Here is a 14,807-nt window from a genome sequence, read left to right as displayed (position 1 = left end):
TCCTTGTGAATCTCACAAATCTAGACAGTCTGACAACCTTTCCATAGAAAAAAATAGAAGTTTCCTATTGCCCAGTGTTTCCAAAAATAACCCGACTATTCTCTTTTGCCTTTATTGTTAATGTGCAAAATAATTAAAAATACAGTAGTACAATTTCTTAAAAGGAGAACCTTCAGGTATTTATTTTGCTGCTGCTAGGGGAGACCCACACATTAACTTTTATCTAAAGTGACCAATTTAGTGTGTACATTGTCTATTACACGTAATACCTTAAATATATGAATTCTCTATCTTAATATGATAGCATCCAAGCAAAGAGTAGCATTAAAACATGAATGCAAACTCAGGTTTTACAAACACATAAGAAAAAAATATACTTTCCAGGTTTGTGCCTGTTGCAATTCAGGCAGAGAAGAATAATGGAAGGCGAACACTGAAGTAATTATTTTGTAAGAAACTTGGTGGCAACATGCTTACATTTCAAACTATCAACTCTGGCATAGCATTATATAGGCTCCCCAGTTTCTGTACTATTATGAAGACAAGTAACAACATAACAGCCAGCATGATTTCCTAAAATAACTCAACTCTTAAATAAATCAACATATCCTTTTTCAATATCTTTATATTTTTTTCAGGTTATCCCAGTAGGATAATTTTTGTCTATAAATTGATACTTGTGCTTACATGCATTAACCCAGGTTTACTACTAAGTTACCATTAATATGCAGAGCTCATGTTTTTGACAGCTGGCATAAAGGTTAGGGAGCTGTAGAGTTTCTACAGAGAAATTTCTGAAGTGGTGTACCAGTAATACAACTAGTTGAAAAAAATTCCGTCTGAATGATTTTCTGACAAAAATGTCCTTCATAAAATTAAAATCTTCTGTGAAAAAATTTCAGCTTTGCTGAAAAATGTTGATTTTCCATCAGGAAAATCGAAGTAACAGTTGCCTGCCTGGAAGGCTTTTGTCAATTTCACTTTCTGCAAAGTAAAATTGACAGAAGCTTTCCAGAAGGCTGATGAAGCCCCAGGTGCTCTGACTTCCCAGAGACTCCTCTGCTGCAGAGCACTCTGCGGCCGGGGTCCCTACCCTTCCAGGGTTCATGGCTCTGGGACAACCCCGCCATGCCAGAGGTTCCAGGCTCTCTGCCACGGAGCGTCTAGCTACTACCGCATTACAAATGAATAAATAAATAAAAATAGTCATTAGCTTTTCTTAATCACCATCTCTTTTTTTCCAAATGTGGTTGAGCAAACAAGTTAAAGGACATTTAACAGTACATCAAGTATGCATGGGTAGTGCTGCAGAGGAAGATAAAATGCAAGACAAAGTAAAAAAATTAGTCTGATCTGAAGTTAACTTAAAAAATTATTCTGTAATAAAACAAGTTTGCAAAGTACAGAACATTTGTAACTCTCCTTTGTCCTCAGAATGAATCTTACTATTTTCAAATCGAACCAATTTTCCAAGACAAGGTTATAGTGAGATAAACCAGGGTTTTATAATGGAAAGGTGGTTGCAAACCAGTGGTGTGTGCAGACATTAAAATCTGACCCCTTTTGGAGGGACATATTCTGTCGTCCCCCACTCCAGGAGCTTGCTCTCCCCCCTCTGCACTTGGCCTCAGGAAGAGCTCACTGCACCCAGCCTCAGGAAGAGTTCACTGCTCCCCACCGCCCCAGCCCTGAAAGAAGCTCGCTCTTTCCCCTGCCCCAGCCACAGCAGGAGCTCCCCCTCCCCTGACCTGCTTATATGCCCCTGTTGCAAACCTAACATGAAAAAGCGACCATTTCACCATAATGCTAGATTTCTGGCTCCTTTGCCCTACAGAAGTTTTGATCAGAGTAATTGTTGGCTATTGATGATACTCTCAGGTTAAAAAACATGTCTGCACTGCAAGTCATGGCTGAAATTCTGTGCTGGGCTTCTATAAGACATCTCTGTCCCCTTTTCTGATTCTGGGCTGCTCCAGGGGCCAGAGTGGCCTGTGACATCATTTACTATGAACAGCAGCACTGCCCACAATCTCTGCAGTTCTATATGCTATAGCCCTGTCCTGACATGCCCTTCCACTCCCAGAAACCCACCTCAGCAAGTCTCCCTATACCAGGATTTGCAAGGAGGCCTTCAGAGAACACTCTTTGGCTGTATTACTCAAGCCTGGTCTACCCTTAAAAATTAGATTAACCTAGTTATGTTGCTTTTGGCTGTGAAAAATGTTGTGCCCTGAGCGCAATAGTTAGGTTGACCTAACCTCTGGTGTAGATGTGGCTACAGCAACTGAAATCTTCCGTTGACCTAGTTACCATTTCTCAGAGAAGTGGATTAACTACATCAATGGAAAAGCTCCTTTCATCGATGCAGGAAACATCTACAGCTACAGTGCTCCTGAGGCACAGCTGCAGCACTGTAGTTATGATGCCATAGTGTAGACATAGCTTCAGTTCCTGTACTGGGGGAATTCTCCTTTGGGGCTGGAACTAATGCCCTGTGGGCTTTTTTGCCTGGCATACAGCGGCAGAAACAGGTGTGAGAATCTCACCCAAACCTTCCAAATCTTACAATTCCTCCAGATTGTATTAAGTGTGAAATGGTAAACCATTAAATGACTTCTCTTGGGTGTGAAATGAGTTGCAACTGTTCCATGGATGAACCAGCCCTGGCTTTGGCAGTGAGAATAGGAGGTTTGTAGACGTCTTGTACAATAGCAAGTATTTGTCAATCTATTTTTAATCACTCCTGATTTAGTTCAGGCAAGCCCCTTGCAGCATACAATTAGTAAAAGAGAATTATATATTTATATTTTGCTTTTTTTGGTCAGCCTATTTCATATTTGTTAGATTGGACCACTAGTTTGTTCCCTAGAAAAGGAAACTGTCTCTTCAGCTGTTTCATCAACAAGGCTGAATTGAACCTCATAGGATTTACTCAATAATTGAGTAAAGCTATAAATGAATCCTTGTTACAAAACATACTTCATAGCTTGCCCAGCCTTTTATCTCAGCCTTACCAGTTGCAGGGCTATCGCGGACAGGTTATAAAGTGAAATTTAGACTTCCATAAATGAGATGATTTCTCAGCAAACTGTGGGTCAATATTTATGACACGTTCTCCTACAATAAACTTTTATTCATCTGAATTTATTTATATCCACAGATATACCTAAATCACCAAGTAACTTCTGGACTTTTCGACCTCACAAGCATACTTCATCCTTACAACACTCTAGCTAGAAAGGCCAGGTAAATATGCAAGTTTTATTTATCTGGAAAAGTAGCTAAATGCAACAAAATATTCCTATTTTTGTACCTAACAGATATTAGTGCTTAGTCTCTTCCAGCACTCTTCTGTTTTACTGCTACCGGTTCCTTAAGCCAAGTGGATTTTTTTTCCAATAAAACTCTGCTAGCTCCAAGTGTTTGGTCACCTTTCCCTATCCCAGACAGATATTTTTAACTTTATTGATGCACTGGTGTAAAATTAGATTTATGCAGTGCTGATTCAGGCCCTTGTGTAATAATTTTTCATTGAAATGGTGCTCAAATCTGGATATAGGACTGAAAGTCATCTTGTCAACTAGCTCTAGAGTTCTAACCCACAAGTAACAGGAATAAATTCAATGGGGTATGGATTGTCTTAAGGGATTTGTAATAGGATATGAGGCCTTTCACGAGGCTGTAGGTTCCAAATCTGGTTCAACTTAGAGGTTACCAAAAATTATTACACTCTGATGGCTGTTCAGTGACCCGTGTGAAATATAACTAATACAGTAGAACCTCAGAGTTACAAACACCAAAGTTATGAACTGACCAGTCAACGACATACCTCATTTGGAACTAGAAGTATGCAATCAGGCAGCAGCAGAGATCCTCCCACCCCCCAAAAAACCCCAACCCAGTATAGTACTGTTGTGACCGGGGTCCTGGTGAGGAGCCACCTATGGTCACTCAATTAGGGTGAACTGCAAAGAATGGGGCAGTCAAACCCCAAAAAGCTGGTGGATATTCCTGCTTCAACCACCATTCCAGGGGACATGAGTCCATGCTGATGGCAATCCAAAGCAGTGTGGACTGATGCATGTTCATTTTCATTATCTGAGTCAGATGCCAACAGCAGAAGGCTGATTTTTTTCTTTTTTGGTGGTTCGGGTTCTGTAGTTTATACATTGGAGAGTTGTTCTTTTAAGACTTCTGAAAGCATGCTCCACACCTCATCCCTCTCAGATTTTGGAAGACACTTCAGATTCTTAAATCTTGGGTCGAGTGCCATAGCTATCTTTAGAAATCTCAAAGTGGTACCTTCTTTGAGTTTTGTCAAATTTGTAGCGAAAATGTTATTAAAATGAACACCATGTGCTGGGTCATCATCAGAGACTGCTATAACATGAAATACATGGCAGAATGCAGGTAAAACAGAGCAGGGGACATACAATTCTCCCCCAAGGAGTTCAGTCACAAATTTAATTAATGCATTATTTTTTTAAATGAATGTCATCAGCATGGAAGCATGTCCTCCGGAATGGTAGCCAAAGCATGAAAGGGCTTACGAATATTTAGCATATCTGGCATGTAAACACCTTGCAATGCCAGCTACAAAAGTGCCATGCAAATGCCTGTTCTCACTTTCTGGTGACATTGTAAATAAGAAGAGGGCAGCATTATCTCTTACAAATGTAAACAAACTTTTTTCTCTTAGTGATTGGCTGAACAAGAAGTAGGACTGAGTGGACTTGTAGGCTCTAAAGTTTTACATTGTTTTGTTTTTGAGTGCAGTTATGTAACAAAAAAAAATCTACATTTGTAAGTTGCACTTTCACAACAAAGAGATTGCACTATAGTACTTGTATGGGGTGAACTGAAAAATACTATTTCTTTTATCATTTTTACAGTGCAAATATTTGTAATGAAAAATAATATACAATATCTGTAATTGGAATCAAAGTGTATCAGAATACAATATATACGAAATTGTAGGAAAACATCCAAAATATTTAATAAATTTTAGTTGGTGTTCTATTGTTTAACAGTGTGATTAAAACTGTGACTAATCACGATTTTTTTTAAAATCACGATTAATTTTTTTCAGTTAATCGTGATTAATTGACAATCCCTAAATACAACATACCAACATTGTTATAAACTGGACAGATTCCATCTCCACCTTTGTTGTTGAGAGGAGCTGGCTTTCCAGGATGATACAATTCCTGTGGTTCCTTCATTCTTTTGAGCTGGAGCTTAAGTCTGTCCACTTTTGCCTTAGCTTCTAGTTCCTGCAATCGAATATGTTCAAAACACAGGCGTTCTTTTTCAGCAGCTTCTCTTTCCACATCAGCTGTTTTTTGTTTGTATTCAAACTGCTGGTTTTTCACTGCAAGCATTTTCGCTGGGTCTGCTTCCTTATCACCGACAATTAATAGATTTTTCAGTTCCTGCTCTGGGGCTTTTTTCTTAAAAGACAACCCCCTCTGTGAGCACAATTCTTCCAGGCTTTTTCTGTCAGGATCTTGATCATGGGCCACTCACTGTAACTGATTTTTAACCCTTAAACTCTCCAGTATCAAAAGTAATTTTTTGACTAGCGTGGGGTTCTGATCCAAAAAACCAATTAACTTGTGGTAATGTGTATCCTGCCGACTACGCCACTGTGACCAGGGTCCTAGTGGGGAGCCAACTGTGGTCACTCAATTAGGGTGAACTGCAAAGAATGGGGCAGACAATCCCCAAAAAACTGGTGGATATTCCAATACCTAGATTTACCAAACCAGCATAAAATAGCTTATTTATTACCTTATTGGTTACTCAGAAGTCCAAACAACACAGTTCCCTTAAAGTAATCCAGCCTCAGGTTTCCATCCAGGTACCTAAGTCAAATATGATGACTTCTGAAAATCTTATTTGATCATATAAAAGAAAAGGTTCTACCAATCCCAAAGGATTGGACACATTACCTCCCAGGTTACTAAATATTCCAGATCTTACCCAAATACACGCTTACAGCCAATTCTTATTAAACTAAAATGTATTAAAAAACAAAAGAAAGTATGGTTAAAAGATCAATATACATACAGACATGAGTTTAATTCATTGAGATGCAGAGTCATAGCAGAGATGGTGGGCTTTGTAGTTGCAAAGAGTTCTTTCAGAAATAGTTCACAGGTTACAGTCCAATGTCCAAATATCATATTCAAGATGTACCAGCGTATCTGGGACCTCAGTCTTGCGACTCAAACTTCCCCAGATGAAGCTAAAGCAGATCCAAGATGACAGAATCAGGACCCAAGGATCTTTATACAATTTCATGTCTTTTGACAAGTAGGGAATTGAAAAGGTAATGACCATGACTATGAAGGAGGTCCATCACCAGTACCTTAGCTACAGAATTAACATAAGGCAATTTGTTTGTTCCTCCACCATTCACAGATTATTTGCTATAAATTTCAAAGAGATGAATACAGAGATATCCCGTGTTTACAATTCATTTAAATGATAGGATGTTCTTTTGATGTCTGAATTATCAGAATACAGCATATACAGGGACTGTTGATTACATTGTCCACCCTACTCATAGGTATGTAAATACACAAAAACACAAACATTATCTCCCCACATGTCTTTTGAGGGTTACTTATTTTGCAGGATGTTTAACCCTTTCTAGCCATGCCGTCACAACTGTGTTAAATGTAAACTACTAAAAAAACAAAGGGAAAGAATTTTTTTTGACAAGGTAAGGAAACTGTTTCTCTGCTTGTTTCATTTAAATTAAGATGGTTAAAAGCAAAATATTTTTCTGCATAGTGAAGTTTTAAAGCTGTATTAAGCCAATGTTCAGTTGTAAACTTTTGAAAAAACAACCATAATGTTTTGTTCAGAGTTACAAACTACCTCCATTCTACTCTGAGGTTCTACTGTAGTCTCATTAATTCCTAGAAAACAACTGTCCACATAAAAAGCTTCTAAATTGGCACTAAGATTGGCAATCTCAACAGTAAGGCCAAGAAATGAATAGGTCATGAAGAAAATTATCCCTTCTCATGTTCAGAGGAATTCTCTCCAGCTCAGTGTTGAAGCACGCTGCTAAGGAGAATTTTTAGAGAAGTAAGCCGAGAAGCAATGGGGTCAGGAACCAAGGCTTTAACTTATGTACAGCCCTAACAAGAATTAATGAACTACCACTTCTTGATGTGACACTGGCATGACTAAGTTTTGCCTAATCAGTGATCCTATCAGTCATTAGTCAGTAACCACTTATGAAGAGTGTTTTTTTTGGGGGGGGGAGGGGATCCTTAGAATGACTGACAAATGAGAATTTCCTCTGAAGAAAACAGATTTCATTATCTAATTATGGATTTTTTAAAAGAAATTATGGGAACAACTAATAAATTGAAGAGATTCACCTGTACAAAACAGTCAATATAGAAGTACATTGTTTTTTATCTTTCCTTCCTGCCCCCAACACTCAAACGCACACACACACATGCACACACAGGTGTTCTACATTAGCTAAGGCCTGGTCTACACTACGAGTTTATATCAAATTTAGCAGCGTTAAACCGAATTAACCCTGCACCCGTCCACACAACGAAGCCCTTTATATTGATATAAAGGGCTCTTAATACTGATATCTGTACCCCTCCCTGATGAGGGGAGTAGTGCTGAAATCGGTATTGCTATTTCGGATTAGGGTTAGTGTGGCCACAATTTGACGGTATTGGCCTCTGGGAGCTATCCCACAGTGCACCATTGTGACCGCTCTGGACAGCAATCTGAACTCGGATGCACTGGCCAGGTAGACAGGAAAATCCCCGCAAACTTTTGAATTTCATTTCCTGTTTGCCCAGCATGGAGCGCCAATCAGCAAAGGTGACCATGCAGTCCCAGAATCAAAAAAGAGCTCCAGCATGGACCGTATGGGAGATACTGGATCTGATAGCTGTATGGGGAGACAAATCTGTTCTATCAGAGCTCCGTTCCAAAAGACAAAATGCCAAAGCATTTGAAAAAATCTCCAAGGCTATGATAGACAGAGGCCACAGCAGGGACTCAACACAGTGCTGCATGACAAGCGTAACGGAAAGCCAAAGAATCAAATGGACGCTCACGGAGGGAGGGAGGGGGGACTAAGGACTCTAGCTATCCCACAGTTCCTGCAGTCTCCGAAAACCATTTGCATTGTTGGCTGAGCTCCCAATGCCTGAAGGGTCAAAAACATTGTTGTGGGTGGTTCAGGGTATATGTCGTCAATTCCCCCCCATGAAAGAAAAGGGAAAAAATCGTTTCTCGGCTTTTTTCAATGTCACCATATGTCTACTGGATGCTGCTGGCAAACGCGGTGCTGCAGCGCTACACGGCAGCGTCCCCTTGCCTTGCCTTGCGGATGGCAGACGGTACAATAGGACTGGTATCCGTCATCATCATCCCATGAGTGCTCCTGGTTCGCCTCGGTGAGGTCGGCCGGGGGCACCTGGGCAAAAATGGGAATGACTCCCGATCATTCCCTTCTTTAAGCTTTGTCTAATGGCAATTCAGTCCTGCCTGGAATATCATAGCAGCTGGAGGCTGCCTCCCCCCAGTTTTATCTCAATAAAGTCAGCGTTGTTTCTTATTCATGCATTCTTTATTACTTCATCACACAAATGGGAGGATAACTACCACGGTAGCCCAAGAGGGGTGGGGAGGAGGGAAGCAACAGGTGGTGTTGTTGCAGGGGCATTCCCTAGAATGGCATGCAGCTCGTCATTTCTGCGGGATGTCTGGAGCTCTGACCCGGAGCGGCTGTTTGCATCTCTGGTTCTTTAGTAGACTTGCCTGATATTCTAGGCAGGACTGACTCTACCTTTAGACAAAACATAAAGAAGGGAATGACCTGGGGAGTCATTCCCATTTTTGTCCATGTGCCCCCGGCCGACCTCACCAAGGCCAGCCAGGAGCACCCATGACAGCAGCAGACAGTACAATATGACTGGTAACCGTCATTGCCAACTTGCAAAGCAGTAGACGGTACAAGAGAACTGGTAACCGTCTCTGCTAACTCGCAAAGGCAAGGGGATACTGCTGTGTAGCACTGCAGTATCGCGTCTGTCAGCAGCATCCAGCAGACATATGGTGATAGTGAAAAAAGGCTGAATGGGGTCCATGGTTGCCGTGTTATGGCGTCTGCCAGGGCAATCCAGGGAAAAGGGCACAAAATGATTGTCTGCTGTTGCTTTCACGGAGGGAGGATTGACTGACAACATTTACCCAGAATCACCCATGACACTGTTTTTGCCCTATCATGCATTGTGATCTCAACCCAGAATTCCAATGGGCAGGGGAGACTGCAGGAACTATGGGATGGCTATGGGATAGCTACCCACAGTGCAATGCTCCGGAAATCGACGCTAGCCTCGGTACATGGACGCACTCTGCCGAATTAATGTGCTTAGTGTGGCCGTGTGCACTCGACTTTATACAATCTGTTTCCAAATACCAGTTTCTGTAAAATCGGAATAATCTCGTAGTGTAGACATACCTAAAGTCATACCAAAGTTTTATTAACTGTCTATTTCACAGTAAGCTTTCTATTTCTTACCTGAGGTTCTCTGCACTTGTGAAAGAGTCTTACATCTGCTATTTATTTTATGCCAAAATGAACATTAGCAGATGAGAAGACTATTTGAGATTTTGTTTACCAGAGTGTTCCTAGCATTAATTAAAACAAACTATTCAGATGGAAATGGTAATTTAATTGTCACATAAGTAGGCATAACTTTTAAATCCAGCCTTTACCAGACTGTTACAAAAAAGTGTTAAGAAGGTTCAGTTCTCAAAGTACTGAAGACAACAAATGACAGTGTTCTGGGAGCTCGAGCATATGAACTTTGATCTCCCAATGTGTCCGCATGATGCAATAACTAAGTTGCCAGCACAGATTTAGGGTCCTGTACTTCCGTCTCCTGTTTGGTCATGAGGGGCAAACAAAACTATAAAAAGAGACAGAAGCCCACAAGCCTGCGGAAGCAGGAAGAGGGCTCATTAGGATATGCTCCCTGGATGCTTGAGCCTGTGGAAAACCCACTGTTTCCTTTAAAGAGAGGCTAGTAACAGATAGTAACAGAGTAGATTGCTCCTGCACCCTTCCAGTAGGCATTGCTTTTCTATACAGTTCTGCAGTCAGCTCCAGACGTGCCTAATCCCATTAGTATACAGCAAGAATGTACAGAGACCCCTGAAGAACCATCATTGCTATCCCAACAAGTCAATTTTAGTGTTTCAGTAACACAACAGGCCATACACATTAGGACATGTAATCAAGATTTTTTTTTAAAAAGGGGGCAAAAATTAGAAAATAAAAATACTGTCTACAACATATGAGGAATTTGATCTGCAAAGTATACCATACCAACAATTGGTTACATCAGACCACAAAGGTGCATAGTACTTCACAAACCCCAGAGTAATGTATTTCAGTTCATACATAATCTGTGGAAAATATTCCCAATCTTGATGGCTGGATTGTGTCTTTAAACGACAGTCCTGCACTGGCAGGAGGTGGAGAGGCTGTTTTACAATGGAGCAACAGCATCACTATCTTTTCAAAGAAGTGCAGCATGTACTCCTTTCTAGCCCAGCCAGCTGTGTCCTTACTCTGCACCTCTTTGTCTCACTAAGAAAGCTAGTTCCACTGATGGCATTAGCAAAGAGCAATGGCGCCACTATTCAGTCACAGTTCTACCTGTCCCCTATCTGATGCACCTATGCAGGACCAGCTGTAATCTAGCTCCAATGATACACATTTATCCAGACTTCAAAATAAATTATACATTAATCTCTTTGGCCTTAAGGAAAGAAAAAGTAAATAACTGGACAAAGTAAATTAGAAAGAAATTGAAGATATCCATTATTTTATTAACCAGCTGTAACACAGCTGCCTTTTTAATGTAGATTTTTTTCCTATACTTTGTTTCTAGTTCTTGCCATATGCTATAATTAATATCAATTGCACTTACAAGGAAAAGAACGAGGTGTATTATGCAATAGCTTGCAACAAAAAAGTTTACATATCATTATACAAGAGAAATTTAATTCATATAGAAACAAATACATCATCAAGTACAGACTGGGACTTTTTTGTTGTTGTTGAAGAACTCGTGAACTTGAGTAAGCTCACCAGAATTAAAGAATTCAAGTTATCCGACCAAATTCTCCTCTCTCCCCCCTACAACTAAAATAAAATAATTTAAGAAACCTCAATTTAAGCTTCAGCTTTGCTATGGATATCTGAGCATGGCCCCCTGGGGGCTGTCTTTCCCTTTCTAGTAGCCAGGAAATGAAAGATGTAAGTACAGGCAGATCCTCATTCTGCTTGGGAAGGGGAAATCACACAATGGACTCTGAATGCTTGATATGAAGCAGATTTAAATATATATTCTGCAATCTCCAAAATTAAGAAGATGTGTCTTAATTTGCACTTTATTTTGTTGCCAGATAGTATCCAGGAAATTCAGAAAGAGACAACCTTCCTCCACGAGAAGTCACATACTTACAATCCATCTTGCTTCTTTAGGCCAATATTCTCAAACCTTTTCAAGCACCCAAGACCAGCCTCCCATCTTCTTGCAATACTTACCCCAACTTCAGCACTTTTTTTCACCTATTCTCCTAAACTGAAATCTGAGCAGTAGTTTGAATTGCATGCCCCCATTAGGGTGACCAGATGTCCCTGTAAAATTGGGACAATCCTGACATTTGGGGCTTTGTTTTATATAGGTGCCTATTACCCCCTCACCCACAGTCCCGATTTTTCACCCTTGCTATCTGGTCACCTTAACCCCCATAAAATTCATGTGGGTTGCAGTCTGACTTACCCACATCTTAATTATATGGCAAGCTGTTATGTCTCCTGTCTCATTTCCATCCCCTCACATGGGTCTAATCTCCCTTTTGAGTAATTTTTTTTTTTTTAAAAAAGCTAATATAGTCCATAAACCATCTGAATCATTTTTTCCGAAAGGTAGCTACAAAATGGCCATTAGTTGCACAAATGCCTGATGTGCACATGTGCATGCATTTTTGCAAGTTTACCTTATTAAAAATGTGACCCTTGGAGTTAATGCTTTTGCCTATCTTTTCAAAAGACTGGTTTGGTTTATATGCTTTGTGAGAGTAAAAGTCTTCCTTTGCTTCCACCCCACCCTGCTGCCGCCAAGTTTTCTTCTATGGAAAACTCCTCTAGCCCCAACAATGAAAAAACATCTTATATGGAATTAGATTACTCCTCATTGCCATTTTTTTCTTTTCCTTACTTTGTTCTACTTCGCATATTAACCTCTAAGGTGTGCAGAGAATTATTAGAATTTACATTTTTAAAATTATTATCTTTGAAAAAAGTATTTTATGAACAGACAAGTGCACAAATGTTTAATGTACTTACCAATCTTTGATTTAATCGCTTATTTTCCTCTTCTTTAAGTTGTAATGTCTGTAAGAGACAGCAATCTAAAATGAATAACCAGTTTAATATTTATGTTCATTATATAGCATAAACCTGTAATAAATACCAAATAGTTTTGAACAGATGAACACTGCACTGTCCATGCACAAACTGCTTTTTGTTGTAGCTTTCAGAATTTTAGGAAAACGTTTATAATTTCCTCACCAGCAAAAAGGTACAGACATTTAAAGTTAGAGAAAACCTGGCAACCACCATGGTGCCGCTGAGCCTGCTGTCAAGCCACTGGGGGAAGTGTCATCTCCCTGCTCTTACTACAGCTTAACCATGAAACAGAGATAATCTGATTGATTATACTGAACTAGGAGCTGGTGTGAAGCTCAAAATAGAATTTTAAGTGAAGTAAAACTAAGCCTAACTCTGAAGAAGAGAAAGGAAGGCAGGAATGGGATTGGAGATAAAAAAGGAAATGAGAAGTGGGTTGTTAAATCTTTCAGTCTTGTACTTCAAAGAAAAAAAGTCTAATCAATTAAAAACAGCAGATATTTTTGATGATATTCCCAGTCGTTGCACAAGTGGGAGTAGCTATACAGCTGTGACTTCACCGACACGGTCCAATCAGTCAGAAACTCTATCCAAAGCAGTACTCGAATACAAAATACAACACACAGAAGAATGACTTACAAAGGGGAAATAATCTAATTTCCTGATTTGTGAACTGAAATTTTAGACTAAAACATTGCATCTAAAAAAAAAAAAAAAACCACACACACACACACAACATAATTGGACTGCATTACTGTTCTAATGTCAGGGTTTTTTTGTTTTTTTTTAAAGAATTGTCCATCCACGGTTATAGTACATTAGATTTTTAATTAAGATGATATAAATTAACACAGTGCCAGAGAAGTGGATGAAATCCTTCTGAAATTAGTTTCAAGCATTTCTCATACTTTCTGTCTCAGTGTTTTAATTGTCTTGTTTTGAAAAGAGTAAACACGTCTTAGATTAATATGTGAAAAGAAAAATTGGTCTGCAACCACTTGCATGGAATTTATTTAATCTCTGATCACTTTGTGGAATTATTTCCTTTAATATTACTGTAAATATCCATTATTCTCTAGGAAACCCAGATGTTTGCACTGGTTAACTCCTTGATTAATTTTCTGCTATAAAAATATCAAACAATACAGTGAACAAATCAAGAATGTGTTACAACTACTTAAAATGAAAATACTAGCTCCGATTCTCATTCATACAAAGCCTGCTTTACACATCATAAAGTGTAAGTGGCCCTTAAAGATGGAGTAAATTATATACTCACTCTCAGATCCTGTACACTAAGAGAATGGTGTGAATTAGTCTTAATGTAAATGAAAATCAATCCTATTATTCCTTGGAAAAGGCACTTTCCTTTGCAAATACTCATGTGCACCAGAATTTAAAAATAATTTATTGCATCATAACTTTACGCATGTACTAGTCATTTTCAAATCACTTTACACACAATTAAGTTGCTGAATTAATATAATAGAAGAGAATCTACTTACTCTTTCTAACAACATTATCCTCTGTTTTTCTTCAGACAACATATGGATGTTTTCACTAAGGAAAAAAGAAAAACATTTGAGAGGTTAAGAAAATAAGAAATAATGCAGTTTTCCCTTTTCCAAAATGTTTATCTATTGAAAGTTACTGTTTTATGGCTGTATCTCCTGTTGTATTTGTGCTATTTAAAAGAAATATAGAATAATAATATAAAATTTGAGGTTATTGTTTGAAATATTAAAATATACAGTATTTGAATGCAAAATTGTCAATTTTGATGGCAAATAGCACATGCTGCTGTCCTTCTTATGATGCAAGAATCAATATGGCTACCTTGCTGTTTTTTCTTGGTATATGCACCAGCATTACCATTTCTTAGTTTTCCTTTATTATGGTGTGTTCAAGTTAAATGGAAAATTTAGTACCCAGGAATTTCCTTTCTGGGTTTAACATCTGTCAGTCACTAATGGGTAGTGTTGTGTCTTGGTCTATGTGGATCTCAAAGGCTTCTAAGGCCAGGTCTACACTACGGGCGGGGGTCGAATTAGGGTACGCAAATTCAGCTACGTGAATAGCGTAGCTGAATTCGAACTACCCTAATTCGAAAAACTCACCCGTCCAGACGCGGCGGAACCGAACTCCGCGGCTCCAAGGTCGACTCCGCCAACTCCTTCTGCCGAGGTGGAGTACCGGAGTCGACCGCGGCGCTTCCGGAGTTCGAACTATCGCGTCTAGATCAGACGCGATAGTTCGAACTCCGAAAAGTCGAACTCACCGTGTCGACCCGCGCGGTAAGTGTAAACGTAGCCTAAGGGATTCTAGAGAAGTC

The 14,807-nt window shown here is 39.4% G+C and overlaps 1 protein-coding gene across 3 annotated transcripts in view; it reads right to left on the bottom strand.

Moving 5' to 3' along the window:
• RB1CC1 (RB1 inducible coiled-coil 1) overlaps positions 1 to 14,807 on the bottom strand; it is a 179,118-nt gene that overhangs the window by 22,011 nt on the left and 142,300 nt on the right. For all 3 annotated transcript variants that reach the window (XM_045005840.1, XM_045005841.1, XM_045005842.1), the window contains 2 exons: positions 13,981 to 14,035; positions 12,413 to 12,460 (listed from right to left, as the gene is read on the bottom strand). In XM_045005840.1, coding sequence (XP_044861775.1) covers positions 12,413 to 12,460; positions 13,981 to 14,035 — 103 coding nt within the window. The remainder of the gene's footprint in view (positions 1 to 12,412; positions 12,461 to 13,980; positions 14,036 to 14,807) is intronic.

Source organism: Mauremys mutica, chromosome 2 (assembly GCF_020497125.1).
Source record: "Mauremys mutica isolate MM-2020 ecotype Southern chromosome 2, ASM2049712v1, whole genome shotgun sequence".
Lineage (NCBI taxonomy): Eukaryota > Metazoa > Chordata > Testudines > Geoemydidae > Mauremys > Mauremys mutica.
Note: the sequence above shows the minus strand (reverse complement) of the source record. Positions and strands in the feature narration are given on the sequence as shown.